This window comes from Podarcis gaigeae, assembly GCF_964106915.1.
Source record: "Podarcis gaigeae genome assembly, chromosome: 15".
NCBI lineage: Eukaryota > Metazoa > Chordata > Lepidosauria > Squamata > Lacertidae > Podarcis > Podarcis gaigeae.
This window is the reverse complement of record NC_139692.1, coordinates 37635516-37661148: the sequence shown is the minus strand read 5'-3', so window position 1 is coordinate 37661148 and position 25633 is coordinate 37635516. Positions and strand designations below refer to the sequence as shown.

Genomic DNA, 25633 nt, shown 5'->3' with positions numbered 1-25633 from the left:
CAGCAACTAACTGCTTTACAAAAAAGCAAAATAATACAATATATTGTCACATGTATTTACAGTGTAGTAAATATACTTTTTTCTGTCAAATTTTACACAAAACTATTTACAGGGTGAATATACTGCATTAAAAAAAAGGTGTGTGGCCAATGCAAAAAAAGTGACTTCCGTGGATAAGAGTCTCTTGCATAACATTAAGACGTGCTTTAATACATCGTGGGGCAAATTAAAACTAGAAACAAAGCAGGAGGAAGGGGGAGAAGCAGCCCTAAAACCCCACAAACCCATCAGGAAAAGAGCACCAGCCACAATCTTCAGTGTTCAGTCCCGTAAAACGTTGACTTTGAAATGTTTCTTGGTTATCGAAAGCAAGTTCATGCGAATGGAAGCGTAAGAGACTGGCGGATTTAACAGGGATTCTTCTTTACGCGCAAGGAAAATGCATCAGGCTTAAACTTCAATATCGGGGGAAAGATTAAAAAAAAATACAAAAAGAGAACAACGCAAAACAACTTTACAGTACTTAATAGTGCACATGGAGCCCGTGCTTGAAAACGAGGAGTGTCAAACTGGTTTCCTTTTATTTAGTGTGAGAGTGGGGAAAGGTTGACCCTGCAGACGCCACCGTACTCCTTCAGCCCCAGCCAGCATGGCCAATGGTCAGGGACAGTAGGAGCGCTAAGCCCAGCACATCTGCGGGGCCACAGGTGAATAGCCCCTGCTGCACAGCCTGCAGCAACTTTACGCTGCAGGTCAAAGTTACTTAGTTCTCGACATGATATATTGAAATCCTCTAGGAGAAGGTTCAAATTTAAACACAACAATCAAATTGCTAGCCCTCTGCCAAAGCCTGCTGGGGCACCTCTGGTTGAGAACTTCTTTCCTGTGTTCCATTAAAATAAAAAAGCAAACTAAAACACTCCCAGAGGTCCCTCTCTTGTCTAAACATGCTAATGCAGGAATTTATTCATGGATCTACTTTGTTTTAAAGGCACATGGATGCCACCAACCCACAAGCAGCTCAGCAAGCAGCATAGCCTCCAGAGCAGGGAAGTGTATTCTGATGCTTTCTGGGCCTGGAGAACATGAGATGGGCCCCAATGGCCCAGGACCTAACCATGAGAAGGTGTCCTTTTAAAGCAACAGCACGGAATTGTTCTGTGGGTTGTGTAGCTGATATCCGAAAAAGAAAGGGTGAAGACAGCAACAGTTGGTGGAAGGGCAAATCAGCTGCAGTGGCTAAGGAGAGGACATTTTTCACCAAGTGGATGAGAGAAACACTTAAGGCACTGAGCAAATCAGCCACTAAATGGGTTTTGTTCAGGGACAAAGCCATCCATGCCACCCTCTGCACCCACCTTCTCTGCACTGGAAAGAAGCATCTCTGAATTGCTGCTCCCTTATCCCGTTAAGACACCTCAGTTCAGAAATCAGCTCTACTAAAGCACATCTTGTAAAGCAAGCTTTTCTATCTTTTTGATTCTAGGAAGTCTGCCCAGGTGAGTTTCTGCTGCCCTGTAGTGGTTTCTCTCCAGGGTGCAGAGTCTGATTTCTTTCGAAATATGCATAGTTTGGATGGCCGAAGAACGCAACAGATTCACTTACTATCACTGTGTACAGCACTAGGTCCCCGTGGTCTTTGGCCAACTGACCCATGCTGATTACTACATCCAAATAACCTCGAATTGTGCATGTAGCTTCTTACAGGCTTTTAACATACAATGTGGCATCAGCTTTCATGGACTAAAGCTGACTCCACTGGATGCATCAACTGGCACATATAATGTAAATATATGTGCTGTGAAGACGACACTTTATGCACCTGACAATGTGGGCTCTAGTTCAATTCCTTGAGTGCATAATTCACCAGTTTCTCTAGAATCTGAACAATCCCTACCCCCCTTTTTAAAGGCTAACTTTGCAAAGAACACGAGAAGGGTGCTGAACACCCATCTGGGAATATCCCACTAGCCTTCCCTTCCAGGGAAGATGCATGCTGGCAGCAAGAAAAAGCAGTGTCAAAACTGAGACTAAAAATGGTGGGGTGCAGGGCTAGAGTGACCTCACTCCAACTCTCTTGATTTGTACCTCTGGAAAGTTATATAGCTGAAGGAAGTTCTAAAACTGAGTGCTTACATAATACAGCCTAATTTTAGAAAGCAGGAAAGTCAGATTGTCTGGAGATCCTGATGTTTGGCAGGCTGGTGGGAGAAGAGAGAGAGAGAGAGAGAGAGAGAGAGAGAGAGAGAGAGAGAGAGAGAAGGAAATTACTTCCCTTGCCAACCCCACTTTGGGTTCGCTGGCCTGTTTTGCCAAACCCATGATTTGATGATGCAGCCTAGAGGCTACATCAAGACCTACTGAACTGCTGTTAATGCTTCTCCTCCTCCCCTCCTGTATCCCCCTGCCCTCAAGAGTTCTCTTGGCTGTTCACAGTGACTGCCTGTGCAAACCCCAGCTGCCACACACCTAAAACATGGACGTTATCATAAGGAAACCTGGTGGGTGTGCTTGGAATTCTGACCATTGCTGTGAATGGGCTGGCGGGCTGTGATCCTCTGGGCAGAGGATTAGCTGTGCCTATTCAGAGCTTACACTCCGCCACTCCCTGTTTCTGTCACATCTGCCATGAGAGGTCCTACCGGCTCAAGCTTTGGGTGAGCCCTCAAGGTATGCGATGGAGACAAAGGGATACATCAGAGGGGGGAAAGGATTAAAGGGGCTTCTGCGCAGGGCTCCCTTTGGGAAGCCAAAGGGTTCACCCACCTTGTCCAGTCCTCTGGCACCACAAGCTGCACATCTCCTGACCTTGGCTTGGGGGTGCAACATCTACACATGGCCCAGTGAGAGATGTTAGCACAGCACAGGACTCTTGAGGACTACGTCGTGCTATTTTTCTCTCAGACTTATGATTTGACACTCCAGCTCACTGCAATGAGAACAGGAAAGCTCCCAAAGCCGGTGTGACCTGGTGCAATAGGCAGTCTTTCCTCTGATCACATAATGGGAAGAAACCTTAAGGATTCTAACCTGCGACAGTTTCATTGATCCTGCTTTAACCCTTCCCACTTGATTCAAATTGATTTCAGCTGAAATTCCAACATGATCAAGAGCGTTTCCTTTCTCTACCTCGAAAAATAAAAATAAAAAAACGTTTCTTGATTTAGCAGACTGTTGTTGGCACTGTAAGACTGTGTTCCAGGAGTGGAACAAAATAAAATAGTTCCTCTCTGAATCAATACACCAAAAGCAGTTGTTTTATACACATAAAACCCATGACATTTTAAATGAATGTTAATAGCTTGCTAATGGACCATTCACTTGCACCCTCTGTCTAATGCTGTGGAATTTGATTTACCCAAAGTCAGCATTAAAATTTCACTGTACAGTTTCAATTGTATGTATATTATTCCCTTTGAAGCCACTGAATAACCGATTATGTCAGCAATACATACATTTCATTTCATTTCATTTCTGACTGACATGCTTTTTTAGAAGTTGAGAATTTGTGCTTCCAAAATCTAGGCAAGCTGCACACATTTGGACAGCCAGTCAAAGCAGCACGTTCATCATCCATGTTGCTGCTGGGACTCTGGTAATCTCAACACAGAGTCACAGCAGTCTAGTGGCTGAGTGTCAGACAAGAACCAGAGTGACCCAGATTCAAAACCCCAACTCAGCCACAAAGTTCAGTGCCTGACTTTGGCCCATCCATTCTCCAGCCCAATCAGCATACATGTTTTCCCCCCTGTTAATATAGCCTCACAATACTGCCTATGAAGTACGGTTAGGCTATGAGAGAGAGAGAGAGAGAGAGAGAGAGAGAGAGGGAGAGAGGGAGGGGTGGGGTCAAGGGTCATCCAGCGAGTTTCATGGATGAGTGGGGATTTCAATCCCCATCTCTCTGATCCTAGCCCAACAACCTAGCCCTTATTCCACATGGGTTTTTCAGAAGAAATATCTATTGCTGCTATAGCATTTTAACAAGGCCTTTCATGGTGGCTGAAAGCTGTTTCAATCTGTGGTTCCTAAAGCTGAAACTCTGGGTTTGAGAGCAGCAGTTGCTCCTTTAAAAGTAAGTAAAACTTTGAGTAGGAGCAATGTGGATATTTTGGAAAAAAGGGGTATGAGCCAAATAAAAGTCTAGGGAGCTTGGGAATTGTTAGCGGCACCTTTCCTTAACTGGGAACATCAATGAGTTATGTCTGCGTGGTGCAAGGAAGGTGGGGGAGAGTTATCACATGAGAAGCAGCCGTAACAATCTTTGTGGGAGCGACAGCCCGAGGTGACACAAGCACAAATGGCTGCAGTCGAGCTTCCATACAGGAGCTGCTGTGGAACGAATGAAGTCCACACAGAACCTCAGCTGGGGAGGGCAAATGAGCAGGAAAGGCCCACACAATCACGACATTCACCCTAGCCATGCTGTGGAGTGGGACGGAACATTGAAATAGCTAGGGTAGCTCAGTCAGTAGAGTATGAGACTCTTAATCTCAGGGTCGTAGGTTCGAGCCCCACATAGGGCAAAATATTCCTGCATTGCAAGGGGTTGGAATGGATGACGCTTGTGGTCCCTTCTAACTCTACAATAAAGAAGTGCCCCTCCCCACAGATGCATTCATTCATTCTCTCTCTCTCTCTACCAAGATGGAAGTGCTGCTGATCTATTTTTAAAATACATCTATATAAGAAAGCAGTCTAAATTCTAAACTCGACAAACACAGCCAGCTTCTTCCAGTCTGGTTCATGTGCCCCCAGGAGGCTATTTTCTGGAGTATCAAGAGAGACACCCTGCACTCTGAAATGCCTAGATCATTAAAGATACACCTTGACGGGGCAAAAACTCTCACCCCTTGGTTAAACTCATTGCACTGTACTTGTGCTCAGAAGAGGCAATTTAAGCTCAGGAAAAGGATGTCCACAGCTACAGGGATGTGGGATGGAAACCAGGATACTGACTGCGTCCACTGGCCATCAAAACCTCTAATGTGCAAACAGGATTAAATATTAACACCCCCCCCTTTAGATACAAAACAAGCCATAAACAAACAAACAAGCTCCCCCCCCCAATAAGGTAACAAAAACGTGTCTGAAATGCGAGAGACATGATTTCTGCCTTTCGACACAACCTACGGTCATTTCCCTGCTTTCTTCAGATTCTTAAAAGTGGTTCTGTTCATCACAGTTTGGCTATTACCAGCTTAAAAACAAGAAAAAGAACAGAAGGGTTGTTGCTGCTGCTGCTGCTTCTGTTTTGTTTTTTAAAGGTGGCAAAAAACAGAAATGAAAATCCAAAATAAATTGAGACAAAATGTTGTTCGTCTGGCACCATGGCTGACGGGGCGAGTGGGCAGGAGGGTTTGAAATTAAGTGCGACACGACCGCTTGTGGAGGTGGGGCAGGAAGTACTTACGCCACGTTAGAAAACCAAGGATGGAAGGAAGGGAAAACAAAAGGGAAAGGAGAAGGCTTCAGACAATCTTTTTGATGCTGTGGCGCTTGAAGCTGCCAGTGCTGCGCTGCTTCTGCACCTGGCTGGCGGAGCCGTGGCGCGTCCTCCCACTGCTGGAGTGTGCCGTGGTCGGGGAGAGCTCCACGTTCTCCTTATCGATTCCTAAGGTGGTGGTGGGAGTAAAAGAAAGACAATTAAAAAAGGAAGTGCCATGAGCGGGAAAGGTAATGTGGAAGCTTCCGCCGGACGACTCCATCTGAAATGGCCAACTCGGGGTCGGGGAGGGTCCGGTTTGTGGCCCTCCAGCAGGACTCCCAACGTGGCCAGTGGTCCGGGCTGATGGGAGCCCAGCAACCTCTGGAGGGCCATACAGGTTCCCCACCCTGTTATTATCATGCAAGGAGGAGCTCCGCTTGCAGTTAAGATCAAAGAAGCATCCAAAATGGGTGGCGGGGGGGGGGGGAGAGAGAGAGGCAGGAGGCATTCTCTTTTGTGCCAAGGTTATGCCATGGGAGCTGGGAAGGAAGGGGAAAGCTGCTGGTGAAGCAAGAAGCAGAGATAGGGCTTAATGGGATTCCAGGGCAGTTCCAATAGTTTTTTCAATGCACATCCGACCCCCAGGTGGCGACTGCTGGGTTGCTGGGGAACGCATTGCCATTTAGGGAGCAATCAACTTCACTAAAGCAAAAGTGGCACTTTTGCCTCGGTTATAAGATGTTCCTGGCTGTTTATTTAGAAAGAACCGAAGTAACCTGCCGGGCCATGGTCTAATAATCACATCTGCAGCTCTTGGCCTTTCTCTTTTTCTCCGGCTGCTCCAGCCTCCTCCCAGCTGCTCAAGCCACTTGGCCTGCTGTGTAACTCTTTCTTGCTCTGGGAGAGCCGCCCCCCAACAGCTCCAGATTCTGAGGGCTGGCAACTCCCATCTCTCCCAGCCAGCGGGGCTTAAGGGTCAGCAATGCTTAGGGTCTGGTCAGCTCTGCCAGAGAATCTTAGCCTGTCTCCTCTGTGACATCAGTCATCTCTTAGCTAGTCACAGCAAGTTACTTCCCCTCGTAGGGTGTGACTTAGCCCACCCTTTCGTGTCATTTGTATTGTTCTGATAGATTATTCTTTGAAACAGCATCTCTGACAGGCATCCTTGGCAAAGAGTATCACATTCATTCATTCCTCGAGGAACACCACTATCTGCATTTGGAAAACGCAGGGCAAGGGTGCAATTTTAGGGCTCAAAATGAACCACTGGGGAGTCTTTAGGCTCCTGTCTTTAATGTCTATTATTCCCTAAGCTTAGTTCATTTCACAGTTGCCAGGATGCTACCCACCGTTCAGATGGTTCAGCACTTCCAGGGGAAGCAGAGCAATGTATACATTTTTATGCTTTTCCTTGATCTATTATGGAGGCCTCACAAAGAACCCTCCCAGTAACAGATCACACTAAAACAAAGGCAGGATATGGAGGGAGGGAAGACAGGCCATGAAGCTAGACACAAGCAGTCCAAATGACTAGATTTCTTCATTCTTGAAGCCTTGTTGCTAAAAATGTTCCCTAGAGCCTCTGCTCGGCAATATACCTTCAGCCTCATAACACCCCTCCAAGGTAGGCCATTCCCCCCATTGGTACTTGAAAAGGAGTGCCACTCTGAATTCCTGGATCTTGGGCACTAGCACTGACCATGCTAGTGCCAAGCTCTACAGCAGCATCTTGTAAGTGTAGAAGGGAATAGAAACACACACACACACACACACACACACACACACACCTTTTTCTCTTCTGCAAATCCTCCTTCACTGAGTGCATGGATGGGGAGACTGTGTTCCATCAGATGTCGATGGACTTTTGGCTCCCATCACCCCAACCATTTATCATGCAAGTTGAGGCTGAAGAGAGCCCACCCAATGAATTCTGGAGGGTCACAGCTTCCCTGGCATCCATGAGGTTGCTGGATGTGCAACTGCCTGCATTTTCCACTGGCAAACAGTGAGGGAGGAGGGCAGGATGTGCCACGGGTGCCTGACATCACCTCAATTCAAACTCACCATGCAGAAAGCACTCCAATTTCTGCCTCGGTGGGTGCTCCCTCATGCACAAACAGAATATTTCTCAGGACAGGAAAACAACAAGACTGGCTTGAAGGCACTTCTTTCCACAGAGCTTTTGCATGTTCTGCTAACTATTTTTCCCCAGTCCACTTCTCACTGCCATTATTTGGGTATGAGAACAAGTTCCCAGCCACACAGCGTTGCTTCCAGTCACTTTGGAGCCTGTTCAAAGAGCTGCACATAAAGGAGATGGGGCAGGAATGGGTCCATGTGGCTTCCTTAGGCTGAAGCTTTCTCCAGCTCAACGTTGTGCTGCTGTTGACTGCCTAACTCTCGGGTTGTCTGCTTGGCATGATGCCACCCTGGAGGGCTGCCTCTGGCACCTGCAAACCTTCTTGGTCCATTTCGCTCACTGCTTCCTTCATCATGAGGTAGATAGATAGATAGATAGATTCTTTATTGTCATTACACAAGTGCAACATTGCACAAGTGCAACGAAATTGGATGCCATCCCTTAAAAACAACAAAAGCAACACAACAACAACAACCAAACAAACCACATTCCAGCCACACCCACACCCACACCCATCAAACTCCCAGGTCACACTATCGAGTTACTGCATTTAAGAAGGCCACAGCTCTTGGATAGAAACTATTTTTCAGTCTATTTGTCCTTGACTTGATGTTTCTGTATCTCCTGCCAGAAGGCAGTAGTACAAACAGACTGTGTCCCGGGTGAGATGCATCCTGCAGGATATTGTTTGCTTTCCTAAGACAGCGGGAACCGTACAGTTCTTCCAAAGATGGGAGGGGATGACCAATAATCCTTTGGGCTGTGGTTATGACCTTCTGGAGCACCTTCCTCTTCCTAGCTGTACAGCTGGAGAACCAGGCACAAATACAGTATGTGAGAATGCTCTCTATGGAGCCTCGGTAGAAGGACACCAGCAGTCTCTCACTCAGATTGTTCTTCTTTAAAAGTCTGAGGAAATAAATTCTCTGCTGGGCCTTCTTCACCAGAGCAGTAGTATTTGCGCTCCAAGTCATGCCCTGATCGATAGTCACTCCCAAAAACCTGAATTCCGCCACCCTCTCCACCCGTTCCCCGTTGATATACAAGGGCTGAATGTCCGCCTTTTTTTTCCTGTAATCCACCACCAATTCCTTGGTCTTAGTCGTATTAAGAGCCAGATTGTTCTCTCCACACCAAGCACAAAGCCGCTCCACCTCGTCCCGATAGGCGGACTCATCCCCTCCTGAAATGAGCCCCACCACCGTAGTGTCATCAGCAAACTTGATGATTTTGTTGCTGGAATAAATGGCTGTACAATCATACGTATAGAGAGAATAGAGCAGGGGACTCAACACACAACCCTGTGGTGAGCCGGTGTTAAGGCTAAGGGCTGTGGACATATGTGACCCTACTCTAACCCTCTGAGAACGTTCTGACAAAAAGTCCAAAACCCAGAGACAGGTGGAGTTGGAGAGTCCAATCGCCTCTAGCTTGGACACCAGTCTATGGGGGAGGATAGTGTTAAAAGCAGAGCTAAAATCCACAAACAGCAGCCTCACATAACTCCCCGGCTGCTCCAGATGGAACAGAGCAGCATGGAGAGTGGTAGTGATAGCGTCTTCCGTGGATCTATTTGCCCTGTATGCAAACTGGTAGTTGTCAAAAGTTGATGGAAGACAGGAAATAATGTGACGGCGCACCAGTTTCTCAAAACACTTCATGATGATTGGAGTCAGTGCAACTGGTCTGTAGTCGTTCAGACTACTGATTGTGGATTTTTTAGGCAGAGGAACAATAGTTGACAATAGTTGGGGTAGTTACCTCCACCCCACCCTGGCAAAAAAAGCACCTGGAACTCAAGGGGAAAGTTGAAAGAGCCACACTTTCCTACTTACTCTTTCCGTTCTATTCATTTTTCAAGGCTCATGTTGACACTTGGGGGGGGGGGATTATCAAGGCAAAAGAGGAAGAGATTCCCTCCCATGTCCTCTTCCAGCTTCATGCACTTTTCGAGCCAGAGCTCAAAAGGAGAATGATGTGTAAGGGAAATGGAGCGGCTGGCAGGGAGAAAGTGGGGTGCCACAGGAGTCAGAGGGAATATGCACACACAAATGCTCACAAAGCATCCTCCTGAAAAGGCACGTTTTGTTACTTGTTTCACCTACAACCACCATCAAATCACAGAACACATCTATCTCCATTGACTGAGGCATAAAGATCACAGATCCAGCAACGCAATGCCACAAAGAACTGGATCTGAGGCACTGATCCCTATAGCTCACCTGAGTTTGTGATTTGCTGGTGTTCTTGTCACCATCCTGCATAAAAATCATAGAGGTCTCTGAGCATCTTTGCTTTAGATTAATGCTCCTGTGCTGCTGGCAAGCACTGGATCTGTGGTTTTTGCTGTTCAGTCTGCTACTGTATGCTTTATAATTCAATTACATGGGGCCGCAGGGTAAATTCATGCAAATTCAAGAGGAATGGAATTATGAATGAAGAAGTGGGATGGCAGAAAAAGAGGCACAATTCAAAAGGGCAATAGAAATATCACAGGTAGAGGGGCAGGAGTCCAGGAGGAAGAAGACAAAGAGAAACTGAGAAGATCAAGGGAGTGGATCACCTTCCCTTTAGGGAAAGGCTGGAGCCCCGAGGGATCCTTAATATAGAAGGGGTGGGGGCACACAACTAAAGGGAAGGGGCCTGGCAGCCATGTAGAAAACCTATGCACAGGGTGGGGAAAGTGTAACTGGTGCCTGTTTGCTGCTCCTACTGCTCTTCCCAAACCATCCTTTCCCCCCTTCTTTCTTGTGTGCTATGTCTCTCAGACTAAGCCTGCAGGCAGGGATTGCCTTGTTTGCTACTAAGCCTGTGCAAGTCACTCTGGCAGGCTTTTTCAGCTGAAGGGTTTGATTTTAAAAAAAAAGTTTTAAAGAAACAAATGTGAAATTTGATTGGCGGTAGATGTGGGACAGGCAGAAATACGTGGGACTTCACATGATGCGTTATTCAACTCACTATCCAAAGAAGTGGAGAAAAGCCGCTGGCTTGGATGGCTTTTGAAATGAGAAGGATTTGGGGGAGATGACCAGAATCGCCAAAGGGTATCATTTACCATTACTACTGGCAACTCCCATGTTCAGAGGCAGTCTGGAATGGGGAGGGGAGAAGGGAAATGTAGGGGAAGGCTGTTACTTCCTGTGCCCCAGTTCTGGGCCTCTCAAGGGTACCTAGCTAGCCAGTGATTTTTTTTTTAAAGGGTGATGGACAAGAGGGGATGGTCCAAACTAGTCCCCCACCAGGAACTCTTTTTGCAGATGCAGCCCTCAGTGGAATAAATTTCTGTACAGATGCTTGCCTGCTTGCATCCTTTTGTGGCTGCAAAACCTGCCTTGGAAATGTGTGGCCCACACTTTTAAGAAATCCTTGGGGTTGGGGCCTTGTGGATGAGCAGGGGGGCGGAGTTTCTGTGCCCTGCACAGCTGCTCCTCAGACTGCCTACGACTAGCAGAAACAACAAATGTTTATTTGGCTTTACGCCCATCATGAAACACAACACAACAAAACAAATCAAATAAAACAGCGGACTCGTGCAAACCACAAGTAGTATAACACAGCTCGCAACTCACAAGGAAGGACGGATAGTAGCCATTCATAAAAAGTTTAAGATTAAGATTAACAAATTTTGGCACTACACTAAAATCAATATCTGATGTCATTATAGAAAATTCTTATAACTATCAATAATCAGCTAACATTCCGTTCCGTCTCTTGTACGAGAGGACGGCTGTTAGGAATTTAGCAACCTGTAGGGTAATATAAGGATCCACATCTTGAAGAACCCAGGCAAGCTGTAGGTCTACTGGTTTGTCAGCCATAGGCTGGATTATGGGGTTTAGTATACTAGCACGGGCTGAACTGTACAAAGGGCAGATAAACATAACATGATGTAGAGATTCAGATCTTTTCATTTCACAAGCACACATTGAAGGGACTTGGCCCTTAGTGAATCTATGTCTCAGCGCGTTTGTTGGAAAGACATTGAACCTAGCTCTAATGAAGGCATATCGGTGAGACGCGGCCATAAGCGATGTTAAGTAGGACGGAGCACGGTAGATAGGGGTTATGCCGAAATTTTATGGTGAGCAGGCTCCACCACCAGCTACGAAATTTTGGTATAGCTCCGCATCATCCAGCCTTTGATTTATACACCTTTTTGCCACATTTAGATCCAGTTTGAGCAATTCAGTGGGCGAGATCTCGTAGGACAGCAATTTGGCATGGATTTTTCCTGACCACAAATTTGTGAAGTCATCCCGCCACATGCATTGGATTAGATAGTGGTTCAGGAGTTTATGCCATAGGAATATCCAATAGATCAAAACTCTCCTCCATATAACTAACTCCACTGAGGGGATCTTCATTTCTAAGCGAATAGCCGCATTACTTACGCATGTTGGTAATTTTAAAAGTCGGCGTAAGAATTGGCTTTGAAGTGTCTCTAAAGGTGAGAGGTTTGCAAAGGCAGCCCATAAAGGTGCAGCATAGGCCATTGTGGCCATCACTTTGATGCTATACACTTTCAAGGCCGCAGGGATGAATAAGGCCCCCTCAGAGTAGAAAAAACGGAGGAGGGAGTGTGATAGGGCTTTTGTCTTGTTTTGAAGATATTCAACGTGCGCTTTCCACCCTAAATTATATTGAAAATAAATTCCTAAGTATTTAAATTTATGTACTTGTTCGATTTTCGTGCCCTCCAGCTTCCATGAATAAAGTTTTCGACTCCTTGAAAATATCAGTACTTTAGACTTGGTGTGGTTGCTAGACAGATGATTAGAATGGCAATATGTTGCAAAAATCTTTAGTGCCCTCCTTAAACCCACTCTGGAGTAAGAGAGTAGTACTAATATAGCTAATAGCGATAGCTAATATACTTGATTTGCATAAAGAATTCTGGTCAGGTGATTGGAGCAGAAGGTGGGCTTCACTGGTTTGAAAGTTGGTTCTCGCCATGCTGAGTAAAAGCAACCTTAAGTCAATCAGTGTTGCATCTACAGTTCAAAGAGAGACGGGGAGAGAAAGAGAGAGAGAGAGAGAGAGAGGGGGGAGCTGCTACAGTCAAGTCGCAGCATGGAGTTGCCGCACAACTAGCCTGAACGAACAGCCCAACCAACAATGTCTCAGCCAGTTACCTGGTGCTTTGGCCTCTTTGGTATTCCTGCAGCATCAAAATGAACATGTGCACGCCATATCATTTCTTTCTGAAGCAACTGTGTTATTTAGCCACTGTTCTGCATGCAAATGAAGCCTGCAGAGAGGCAACGAGGAAGACCAAGAGAGAAGGCAAAACTCAAAACTAGACTGCTACATTGAACAGCATAATTCAAGAGGTGCCCGTGTTTCCTTTCCAGTATAGTAAGCCTCTTGAGTGAACTGAGCATGCGCCCCAGTGTCCCCTGAACTCTTGCAAAAGAGACTCGGGCGCAATCTTCATTTGCACATGGATGGGAGCTCCTGTTAGGAAAACAAGGCACAAGTCTTCTCCCACCCTGGCAGTAATGCAAGTTTTACAAGGTGTGACACTGAAAATGAACAGGGCAGAAGGAGAGGAAGAGAGAAGATCTTGAGAGTGTCATTTCACCAATAAGGCAGCCAGTGGTCAGAATGCTGAGCTTAGACTAGGAAGCACTGGGTTTGTATCTGCCCATTTGCCACAAAGCTCATTAGGTGATACTGGGCCAGTCTCTCTCTCTCTCTCTCTCTCTCTCTCTCTCTCTCTCTCTCTCTCTCTTTCTCTCTCCCTCCCTCCCTTTCTCTCTCTCTCAATCCTACCCCACAGGACGGTTGTGAGGATAAAATGGGAGGGACCACCTATGTCCCCCTCAGTCCTATGGAGGGAGAATGCAAGTAAAAATACTAACAGGAATATAAGCACTTTGATTCTCAAGGTATTTATTTATTTAATCAAAACATGCTGGCCCTTTTGTATTGTGTGAATCAGCCTTTTTGGACAAAACTTGAGGGTTTTTGCTAAGGGGTGGTTTATCAAAACCACTAACAAACCCTGAATTGACCTTGTAACTCATTCGTGACAAAAATGTGCCGTGTGATACATGTCCAACTAATTTAGACTTTAAAGTATACAACAGCAGACTTGTCTAATTAGACTTGGTATTGTTAAGCTCACAGTTTCTGTGGGTTATTTCATTTTTCTGTTTCTCAGCAACACAGAAAAACCACACAATGTGGAAACACCTACACAATGGAAAGTGTCAAAAGGAACTAGTTTCCTATTACTCTTCAATGTTCCTTCTTCCAGGCAAAGAAGCATGAGAGGCAGATGTGCTGCGATATATAACCACTAGGAGTGCCGCTTCATGTTTTATTGTCGACTTTGGTGTGTGTGGTGTGTTTTTACAAAGCTATCTTGCCGCTTCTGAAAGAAACAAATTGTGTCTCTCAGTAACAATGTCAGTAAAATGCAGCTTCGTAGATTAAACGTGTGAGGAATGCTTAATGGGTTTGGGCTAAAGGGGAAACTCTAAGCACTTTTCTATATGGTTGGGGCCGTTGCAGAGGAGATTCTCACTTGACGGCTCCATCCATTTTGCTGCTAAAAGGACAATTCTTTGAGAGCAAAGTTACAAAATGTGGCAATAGTGGCTGGCAGACATAAAAAGGGAGAAGGCAAAATTGCAGAGGTTTATCACCGGCTATTATTATCTATGGCAGGTAAAAACAACATGGGGGGGGAAACAATGGGAGAGGTTTTTTTTTCCTTCATACCCTCCTGATGGGTTTGCTGGGAGACATTTAGCAGTGCCAATACAGGGGAAAAGGTGCTGGATACAGCAAGGCGCTTTTCTTATGCCCTTACAAAACGTGGTTGGGCACATAACTGTCGTCTCTACAGCACCATTAGTGTGCAAAGTGTGTTGCGAGATTATTAATATTTCCATTTTCCAACCCAGCCAAGAATCCTAGGGTTGATGCAGGGTTTCAACACAGGTCCAAATTCACTGCTCTGTACCCTGGAACACCCAGCCTCCCAAAATGCCCAGCAGCAGAAGCACTACAGTCGCGCGCTAAAGGCCCACTCCCTGCCCCTGTTCTGTCCTAGGTTTTGGGATCTCTGTCTGCAAAATAAAAATAAAACTCCTCTTCCTGTCATGAGCCCCAGCTCTGGCACAGATCAAAGCAGTAGCTCGTGCAAGTAGAATGAAAATTAGAGAGAGTACCTGGATGAGGAAGTTGCATGAAAACTGCAGATTTAGAGCAAGGCAGAGAAGCTTCACAGACACAGAATGAAAGAGAAAAGATGAGCGATCAACATTCATGATTGGAAGACAGACAGAAAACATTTACAGGACAGTGATTATGGACAGGGAAGGGAAGCCTGCATCTCTCCAGATTAAGTATCTTTTATAATAAAGCCTTACGTAAGTTTTTATTTCACCATCAAATAAATTTATTTATATGTTGATTTTATCCCACCCTTCCTCCCAAAAGAGCCCAGGGTGGCAATCAAGGAGGAAAAAACACCCCCACAAAAACCAAAGTTGTTTTTTTAAATAAAAAAACAACACATTTGAAATATTGTTGAACTAAGTCTCTCACCACCCCTGACAGTACAGCTGCAATTCTCAGTCATTTAACAATATTTCTCTCTTCCTAGGGAACACTGGAAATAGTAGCTATGTGGGGGAACAGGGTTTTCCTCACAACTCTCTTCACCCTTAACAAACTACAGTTCCCAGGGCTCTTTGGGGGGAATCCATGACTGTTTAAAGTGGTAAGAGACTGCTTTATATGTGTAGCGCAAATATAGCCAATGTCACAACCTGCTGTGCAAAATCAGTACGGGAGGGTGGCTGCCCTACAGGTCAGGAACACAGCTGAAGAAGCATTCATTGATGGGAAGCCTTAATTAGCACATGGGTCTTAGGAACTGAACACAGTAGTCCAACCTGCCCCATGCTGAAAACGTTTTTGGTCCCCCACCCCCCCACCCCGGATGGCAAGAGCTGATTTTCAACAGTTCTATGACGCACAGGGCACACAATGACCTAGAGCCAGGGAGGTCTGTTTCTTAACAATTCCACACGTTCCTCCTCCTAGTTTCAGGTGGGAGACAGTGAAAGCAGCAGCAAGAACAGGATTATGTGGTTACTCTTTGCTCATTGCTAAGGTCGTGACTCTTAGCACAAGACAACAAAACACTTCCCAATTCAAGAAAAAAACTGTGTTTGGATATAAGAAGCTAAGGCATAGCTACAAAAGCCAGGAAAGGATTAGTGTTGAAAGACGCTCCCTTTCTGTAGCACTGGTCCAAGTCAGAAAGCATTTCTGGAGCCCTCCATATGAATATCTGGGGGGGATAGACGTGGGGGCTCTAACCTAGTGATGTGTAGGATATCATGTTAGCCACAGCCCCTAGCACATCACTTTCAGTTAAATGGCTTGTCAGGAGTACAAAAAGTAAATTCCCATTCCTTTTCACCCCCCGTCCCCCATCCCAGCCACATAGAGAGTTTTCAAACATTTGCTTTTCAGACACTAGTAATACTATAAAAATACTAGATTTGTCCACAGCAGGTGTGGGGGAACCTTTGGCTGCACTACAGCTCCCATCACCCCTGGCCATTAGCCTTACTTACTGCAGTCATAGATCAGCAACACTGAGCTAGATGGACTAAGGATCTGGCTTTGTAAAGGGCTGCTTCCCCTGTTCTTTAGCCTAGGGAGGCAAAAAGTCTTCTGACCAAGCTCTTAGGGTCTGAGGCCTTCTCAACTACAGAAGGAAAGACAGCTTTGCAGGATACAATGGATGGAAATACATCTTAAAATGAGCCAGGGACTTTTGCAAATCCATTTCTGCATCTTTTTAAAAAACATTTATTAGCAAACCAATATACATTGCTTAGGAATGAATATATATCTAGGCCTCTATGGAGCGGAGGCAACCTCACATTGCATGTTACCGGATGAAATGGGAGCTTGTACTTACTACTTCCATTTCCATCACTAATGCAACTGCCTGACTCTGGTACCCTTCAAAGTTTTCCCTTACTGTCGCATCCCACCCTTCAGCATTGCTTTACACCCAGGGCGGGGAATCTTTGGCTCACCAGAGGCTGCTGAAATACAACTCCCATCAGCCCTAGAAAGCTTCTCAAAGGAAATAATGAGACCTTACGCCACCCCTCCAGACCTAGCTTTTATAGCTTTATAGAAGTGGCAAGGATTTTCAAAGGCTGGGGCACTGCCACAAGGTATAGTGAGGACGGTCAAAAGCTTACATAGCTTTAAAGGGGAATTAGGCAAATTAATGGAGAACAGCAGCTACGCTGGCCTTGATGACTATAAGGAACAATGTCTCTCTGAGTATCAGATACTAGGGAGCCAAGAAAAGGGTGAGGGAGGGGTCTTCCCATGACATCCTGCTTGTTAGTTTCCCAGAGGCATCGGGCTAGTCACTATGGGAAGCAAGATGCTGGACTAGATTAAAGCTTTAGCCTGATCCAATCGAGATTTGTGTGTTTGGGGTTTGTTTGTTTTTTTACTTAACAATATCCTTTTACTTATACGCCCAACATGCTTTTAAGCGCAGACCTAACAAGTCAATGTAGCAAATTCACAGGTGCAGAGAGATTCGCTAACCAAAGAGCTGTGAATGAAAGCAAGAGTGCAGATGCATGTTTGCCTCTGTGTAACATGGGGAAGGGCTCTAGCTCAGCAGCACAGCACCCGCTTTGCATGCAACAGGTCCCTGGTTCAATTCTCAGTGGCATCTGGTGGTGGGGCTGGATATATATCTACTGTTAAAACCTTAATGAGCCACTGCCAGTCAGTGTGGAGACAATGCAAAGTTAGATGGACCAATAGTCTGATACAGTTTAGGGAAGCTTCCTATGTACCCTAGCAACTGAACCCAAAGGGTGTTTATTTTTAAGCTTCTCGGGACATTTCATTCTGCCCCTAAGAACAAACTCTGCACTTGTACATTAGTATCAACACTGCCATTTGGGGACAAACCAAGTCTGAGTATGCTTTATCCAAAGCAGTTAGGAAGCCACCGGGCTGAGATAAGATCTGATCCCATATTGTTGTCTATGAAGCTGGACTACTTCATTGCATGTATTATCTCATCTTGATTTGTGCCAACTTCAGGAACAGGCGAGTGGAAATTCACCCCGCCTCTGCCGCCCACAAATTCAGTGCAAGAAACGTCTCTGAGAATAAGTCTAACGAAGAACAGAGCCTTGAGGCTCAACAAGGGGTGATGATAAGCTGACCCAGTGAAAGAGCCCGACACCCAAAAAGGGTGCAGTGCCCTCAAAGGTGTTTTAACAAATCCTTCCCCCTTGACGTAAGTAATGGAAAAGCATGGCGAACTGACCTGGGGAATGCTGGGAAGTTGCAAGTGAGGTCATGGAATTGGAGAGGTTTAGGTTTGCCGTAATACTAAGCTGACTCTGCACGGCAGGAGGGTAAGGAGAAGTTGGCGTCAGCAGGGATTCCTCGCTGGTTTCCTCATCAATCCCAGGTAAGTAGGTGTCGATCAAGGCATCAAGGAACTTTACTATGAGCTCAGCATAGTCTGGGATTTGTGTTTGCTGGAAAAATGAGAAACAGATCAGCACCATCTCTACCTGTTAGTTCTCACTGGGGGAAAAAAGCCTTTGGCTTACAATCTAGTGTGTGCATCTGAATAAGCTTCCTGCTGCCCCACTGTTACTGGGATGTGCGGTTCCCACCAATGAACAGGTCCTACACTTTCAGAAGGGAAAGACTGGTGGAGTGCTGTTTCTCCTCCTTGTGCCTCCAGCTAGATGGGACAGGGAGGCCAATGGGGAAGCTGCACAAAACAAACCCAAAAAGTTTTTAAATGTTTTGAAGTTATGAGCCTGAGGGATCTCACCAAAAAGTCCAGTGGCACTGCCAGCAGAAAGGGTCAGTCCAGGAGGGCACGACCGCTCCTCTCCTGGAAAGAATCCTCTTGACTGGTCCTGTCTGCTGCCCAGGAGATGAGGGTCTACTCTCAAAGGTTTGGGACATCATCCAGGAGACAATACATTTTTTTAAAGCTGCTGACTAATAAGTCATGGACAACTATTTAGCCTATTTAGGCTACGGGGGGGGGGGGTAATTAAATCAATTAACCAACATCAAAAAAGTCTGAGCAAGTTTTATTAACCTCCAACAGGAACTTCATTGTCCACTCAAGAATTACTACAAATGCCATGTAAGGTTTCAGCTGAAAGAGGCCCCGGCTGCTCACCTTAGAAAATGGTCCCGCAAACCTCCACAAGCCATTAAATCCAAAACCTGCAACCAGCAAAAAAAAGCAAAACATGAATGAGCACCTTAGTAAGAAAGATGGGGTAAGATGCAAAGAAGTACATTTGCAGGAAGTTCCCCATACTTTGCTCATCAAAAGTAAATGTTTGCAAATGCATAAACATCACTTGACAACATCAGCAGCCTGTGATAACTGTTCAATGGGCCATTCGAAGAAACCACAAAGATTCTTTTTTTTTTAATAGAAAAAACAACACCACTTTTTAAATTATCAAAAAACTGTAAAAGTAGATACAAGGACAAATACAAAGCAAAAGTAATGACAAAATATTCAACTTTTGTTTTTTTTTTAACTGTAGAAACAAAAATGCAGATAAATAGAAAAACAAAACATTTTTACAAATTTCCCGATTATGGTTGTGGTTTAACATTCTCCTGTACTGTACTGTATTTCGTTGAACTGATACATTTTTCAACCTTCTCCCAAACTTTTGTATCTAATGTGGGTGGCATTTTATTTCCTCCAGTAGTAACTGTCAGTCAAGCAGTGGCTAGGAAATATGTTACCATTTCTCTGTCATATGACAGAACACATTGCTTTTAGGCTACAAAATGGACTATTATGTGCTAGATTTATTGGTAGAGTATCTTGTTCTACATTTTCTGTTTCCTTTTACACACACTTTCATTTCCCCTCAAATGCACTTGCTTTGCAAGGGTATCCATTCACACATTTCACTGCCAAGTAATTCAGTGTGGAAAAACCAAGAGATGTCATACACATGAGCCCAAATCAGTGTAGTACAACATTTAACATTTTAATTGCCCCACTATTGACCCATTTATTGCCACTATCAGTTCCATTAATTCCAAAAGGTCTACTCTGAGTAGGGAGTGCGTTGGATACAGCTCATTGTTTTGATAATATTCTCCTATCACTCGCATATTAGCATCTGATGTAGTACACAATAAAATAATCCGTTGCTCGGGGCTGCTTCCATTAAAATAATAAAATGCAACAGTGCGGCATAAAAGCCATTTAAACACATTTTCCTGTCTCTCAAGGGAAAACAGGAGGAGAAGAAAAGAAGAAGATGTATCAAAGGGAAGTTTCAGAAATCATCCTAAAGAATCTAAGGTGGTCTTTATGACCTTCTTAAGAAATGATGAACAAAAAATGAGGAGTGATGGCTACCAGATTGGATAGCTTTAAAAGTTGTTGTTTTTGGCATTCGTCTGGAGAGAGAGAGAGAGAGAGACAGACAGACAGACAGACAGACAGACAGACAGACAGACAATGGAGTGTGCCTCTTGGGGTGAAGTAAAACCACTGCATTAGCAGCACCAAAGTGACCTCCCCGGGGTGCAAGCCTAGACAGAGTGTATGGAGGTCCTGAGCTGCCTAGATGACAAGACCTCTCTCTTGGCCTCGCTGGTGTGGTCCAAAGGAAAGCAGAGCAATATGCTTGGCAGCAGCTTGACTGTAGGAGCTGCCGGAAGGAGGTATTGCAAGGTGCCATCCAACCGTTTTAGGGACTCCAGATCTGTGTAGGGTTTACTCCTTAGACTTTTCTTCTTCCAAAGACATCCTGCAAGGCAGCGAGTGTTGAAGACCAGAGTTTTCCTTCTCCTAGATGGGTTACCTTACCAGGGTGACAACCTTCATCCGCCCCTCACATCCTTCTACAGCACATGCAGATACAATGGTTCTGCCTCTACTGCTGGAGTCAATACGTCACTAAATACTAGTTGCTGGGACTCACAAGTGGAAAGAGCACTGTTGCGCCTCCTGGTTTACCACAGGCATCTGGCTGGCCACTGTGAAAACCAGATATTGGACTGGATGCGCCACTGGCTTAATCCAGCAGGCTCCGCCTTATGTTCTTAGGGATGGGGAACCTCCAGGTAGTCTTGAATTACACCTCTAATCATAGCTGAGCACTGGCTGTGCTGGCTGAGCCAGATGGGACTTTGACTCCAAGAAGATCCAGAGGGCCACAGGTTCCTCCTCATCTCTGACTTGAGAGCTACCAAGTGACACCAAAGGGTCTGCTAAAGCAAAGGCAAATCAGCCGAGAGTGGTTAGGGAAGGAGCTTTGAGCACTGCTACCCCCAGGAAGGACCTTCTCCTGAATGAAACACCAAGGCCTCAAGATGAGCTACTGGTGAAACACAGAAACCAACAGAAACTCTGCTCTTGGTGCCTTCCTTCAGGAAAGAAAGGATGGCATCTACCAGGAGCAGGACCTTTTCTGGCGTAAAAGATGGAATATACAATACAGCTTGTGCGGTCAAGCTTCTCTTCTGGTTCCCTGGCAACTAGTAATGAAACAGACCAGATTCCAGGCTTTTGTCTCCGGAGGGAGGGAACAGATGCACTTGGGGGAACGGGCTTTGATGGGACACACGCCCACAGAAGCAACACTTTGTCATTTTAAAATGGTAAGCCACTTTGTTCACAGTTTTCTGTTGAAAGGCAATCCAGTTTGTCTTTTGGAGAAAAGCAAAGTATACAGAATTAAAAACAACCATGCTTGTGGGGTTTAAACGTTAGCCTTTATTCTATACCTGAACATCTGAGACCTTTTTTCAAAGGAGCTGCAAGATACCTACTTTGTAGATAAGAAGTTTGGTACTGTGGCGGAGATTCTTCATGGTAAACCACGCTCTGCACAATGCCATGAATTGGATTCAATAAATTGGGATCCTGACACTGTGACAACAGGGTATTTATCTTGAAGTCCAATAAATTGTGCCTAGGCAACCAAACACACCATGTCAGTTCATCAGTTGTTAAGTTTTTATCACAGTGAGCAAGGTGGACTGTACAGCCTATTTTAGCCAACAAATCTATCCTAACAACATGTGACTTGCAATGGAGGGCATATGTGCATTACAGACAGACAGGCATCAACAGTTGTTCCCTTTTGCAAGGGAACTGTATTTCTATAAGGCTGGCTAGGGATCTATAACAGAACATTATCAGCACCTTTCCAAACTACAATTTTTGAGATTCTTTGGGTGCACAGGCTAAACTCAAGATAAACATGCACTTCCTAACAGCTGACCACAGCTGGCTCCAGTTCATTTTGACTGTAATAGCTGTCCAACTACGAGCCTGCTCTTAAACAGCATACACAGCAAGCTGCACATCTGTATGGTTCTAGGCTTGGGGAATTCATTCCCAGAGATGCATTGGCAAGTGGAGCCAATCCCATGAACAAATATCAACCTTGAATGGAAACTCTGTAAGGAGTTATCTACCATTTATCCTCACTGTATGGTGTCTTTTTCGTCACTCCACTCATCTGGGAGAAAGAGATATCAGCAAAAAGTGGGGTCAGGTGCCTATCGGGACACACAGAGCGAACGTTTGGAGGCCATCAGTAGGTAAAGCCAGAGTCAATGACAAGCACACCCAACTAATTATAGTTTTGTCCCAATCCTCTTCCTTGCTGAGCACTGAGACCCAAGGAAGACCAGCCCTGGACTGGTTATAAATGAGAAGGTAAGCAAATGGAGGCTGGCTGAGGACAGAGTGAAATTGGTAAGGCAGTGCCTTGTTCAACCCAATGGACCAGCATCTATTGGTAGACTAGTTCCTAAGTTTCCTTCCTAAATTTCCTTTCTTTTAGCAGAATTTGTATATCACTTCATCATTAAAAACCTTCGAATGGGAAGCAGACATGTTGTGAGAAGATGTGAACACTTACACAACAGGAAAGACCTTTGGGAACACCACACTGGCTTCTGCTAAATACTCATACAGGATTCTCTGGTCAAACTCATCTGCCGTATATTTTACTAGTGTTGCCTGCCAAAAAAGAGAGGGGGAGGGGACAGAAAGAAAGAAAAAGGTCAACATCTAAGTCCTGGTGAGCTGCTTGCCTTGACTACTGTGCTTCTAAAACATGCTGGAGGAAACACAACGCAAGCAACTGAGATTAAAAGTGCATATACCAGGATGGTCAGCAACAGGGCTTGGATTTTGGGATCTGTTAGGACTTCTTCATCCAGGAGGACATTGGACTCTGACACTGATACTTTCCGGAGATGAGGGTGCTGCTGCGGTGATATCCTTTGAGTTTCTGTAGGAAGAGAGCAACGTATTTAATGAGGAAAGCAAGAATGGACATATCTATTTATTGTGCCATCAGAACAGATGGAAATCACTAGTATGAGAGCAAGTGTGTCTCACTTGAGAGAAAGCCGATATTGTACCTGGGAGACCAGGCTTCAGTTCCCGTCTCAACCATGATTGCCATGTGGCCCCAGGCAAATAATCAATGCCCTAAGATCAGCTGGGTTCCCCACTCCCCTGCTATATTTGCAATCCTTCATATTGCCAGGACATGTTAACTAGTAGCTGGGTCTAATAGCTTTGTTCCTTACCCATTTCATAATTTTCTGCTACCCTTCTCATTTTGGGAGGTGTGGTGATCCCAGATTCCATTTCTTGTCTTTTAGGCGCTTTTGTGTCAGGCATCAAATGGTCAAAACTCTTTCTTGTACCTATATATATATATTTAAAAATCAAAATCAAAGAGCAGGGCATAGGAAACAGATCAGGAAATAAAAACAGTAAATCGGCATGCACTCACATCCACTCTGTATCCTGCCTGAACAATGATGCTTTGATATTTGTGGCTGAAAAAATTAGTCGTACACCAAAGGTTTGCTGGCAAGTAACTAGGGCTTACTTTAATAGGGCTGTTAAAGGGTACACATTTTCTTGAGTGGCAGTCTAGTCAGAACAGGAAGCTGAATGTAAAGCTTGCCACAAAAGTGGCAGACCAAAATCATCAAAATCCCCCACTCTCCCCCAGCTAAGAGAAAAAAATAAAAAGGTGATCAGCCCAGGGTGTCTTAGGCGCAGGTCTGCAGGTCTGCCTTCCTCACACATGCCTCTAACCTAGTGACAAAGAGAGGAGTGAAACTCCCCACTAACCTAGTAGCTTTTTAGTGTTGGCTTGAGAAGGCTGCCCCATATCCAAACTCATGGACTTCCTTGTGCGTGGGCTGATTTGCCCCACCGTTGGGTAACTGGCAGCGAGATGTCTGTCTGAGCCCTTGGGAGAAGACCATGGCTGGTTTTCCCTTAGTGTCCTGAAAGAGACGACAACAAACCAAATGTTCAGAAAACAACACACCGCTTATAGTTAAAAGAGCAGAGTAAGACCGACATCAACACCCCCCCCTTTCAAAAGCAGCCAGCCCGTGACTCTCTTGCAACACTCTCTGCCATGCACGCAGTTCACAGCTCCCCCAGTCCCTGAAATTCAAATTTTGACCCCAAACTGGTAAGAGCTGCGACTCAGCAGCTGTTCCAGCTGCCTGCCTCCAAGCAAGAGGGGAGGCAATGAGGCACCGTCAATTAATCTGGCTGGGACCAACTCCCACATGGTACTCCCTTCCTCCTGCTGTTTCTCTATCATGTGCCTTCAACTTAAAGCAACACACACGCTTACCTTCTTGTCCACTTTGCCTTTTGCAGATTTTAACCTATGGCTTGAAATCAGGGACGGGCAACCTGCGGCCCTCCAGATACTGCTGAACCACAACTCCCATCATGCCTGATCACTGGGCTGGGGTCAAGGGGAGCTGGAGGACCACAGGTCGCCCGTCCGTTTTAAATTGTGCTGTGAACACAGGAAGCTCAATACTGTCTACACTGGCTGGCAGCAGTTTCTCTGCAGGGCTTCAAGCAGGTTTCCTTCGCCTTTGAAAGCAAAGCATGTGAGCTACGTCCTTCCCCAGACAACCTCCTTGATCCCAAATTAAAATGCACCATCCTATGAAAAATTCAGGAGGACCCCTGACCTGAAGCTGCCATCGCTGTGATGTATGTGATATGTCTCCATTGGAACATTTTCCATCGAAACGTCTGTCAGGAGGAGAGACTTCCTATGCTTTAGGCTGCACCGACTTCGAACCTCCTCGGACACAGTGAGTAAAGCTTGAATGATAAAAGGAAGGAAACAGATGTCCAAAGTATATACTTCACTGCAGAATCTCCCAAAGCCTAACAGCACCATCGTGATATGTAAAGCAAGGCAGGATGTAGCTGCTCTCTTATTACTCAGTACAGGTCCAGAAGCTGCTATTGCATAAAGACTTCAGTATTCCAAGCCTCCAAGCCTCCTTCAAGGGGGGGCAGGTGGGAATCCAGCCCTCAGCCCAAAGGAAGGCTACGAAAACACACTGGCAAGTACTCGGAAGAAGGGGTTCAGGTTGAGTAGAGTCCCAGTGGTGTCAAAATGGGACTTTGGTGCCTTGCACGACACTTGTCTAGTCTCCACAACAGGCAGAAACAGAATCAGTTGCAGAAAATAAGCACAATGCACTCCAATGCGCTTGCTTGGCATCATTTTTACAGGTTCCCAAATTCCACAGGGGGCCCCAGGGCACAGTCCATAGGCACATGATGCAGCCTCCTTGCTGAAGCTAAGCAGGGCTGGGTATGGTCAGTGCCTGGATGGGAGGCTGCTTGGGAACCTCCACGTATGCTGTGTTGAGCTCCACAGAATATAAATTCAATAAACCATTTTAAAAACTTTTTAACTGAGGTCTAGGGACGAGAGTGGGATATAAATTCCAATATCAAACACACTGAAAAAAGCTTCAGTGATTGGCTTAAAACAAACAAACAAATTTGCAATATAAAATGAGGAGTTGCTCTACAGATCCGTACTGATGAAAACACTCCAGAAACCATCCTATTGAGCTGGGAGAGGCTTAACCTTTAAAAAGCCAGCTCTTCAGGGGTGGGAAAGGTAAAACGACACACACAACGTAGTTCTTCCTTTATTGTATGTTCTTCCAAG

General features: G+C 45.4%; 1 protein-coding gene and 1 long non-coding RNA gene across 5 annotated transcripts in view; one reads left to right on the top strand and one right to left on the bottom strand.

The window, feature by feature from the left end:
• The window catches only part of LOC310832750, a 404622-nt gene that overhangs the window by 310302 nt on the left and 68687 nt on the right, over nt 1-25633 (top strand). The window lies entirely within an intron of this gene.
• The window catches only part of NF1 (neurofibromin 1), a 155855-nt gene continuing 134910 nt past the window's right edge, over nt 4689-25633 (bottom strand). For 2 of the 4 annotated variants that reach the window (XM_083714249.1, XM_083714252.1), the window contains 10 exons: nt 24630-24765; nt 23758-23915; nt 23202-23321; nt 22770-22897; nt 22523-22623; nt 21423-21565; nt 18790-18836; nt 17908-18124; nt 14747-14797; nt 4689-5614 (listed from right to left, as the gene is read on the bottom strand). In XM_083714249.1, the coding sequence (XP_083570375.1) occupies nt 5472-5614; nt 14747-14797; nt 17908-18124; nt 18790-18836; nt 21423-21565; nt 22523-22623; nt 22770-22897; nt 23202-23321; nt 23758-23915; nt 24630-24765 (1244 nt within the window). In that variant the 3' untranslated portion in view covers nt 4689-5471. The remainder of the gene's footprint in view (nt 5615-14746; nt 14798-17907; nt 18125-18789; nt 18837-21422; nt 21566-22522; nt 22624-22769; nt 22898-23201; nt 23322-23757; nt 23916-24629; nt 24766-25633) is intronic. The other 2 variants (XM_083714250.1, XM_083714251.1) reach the window with 1 other exon arrangement.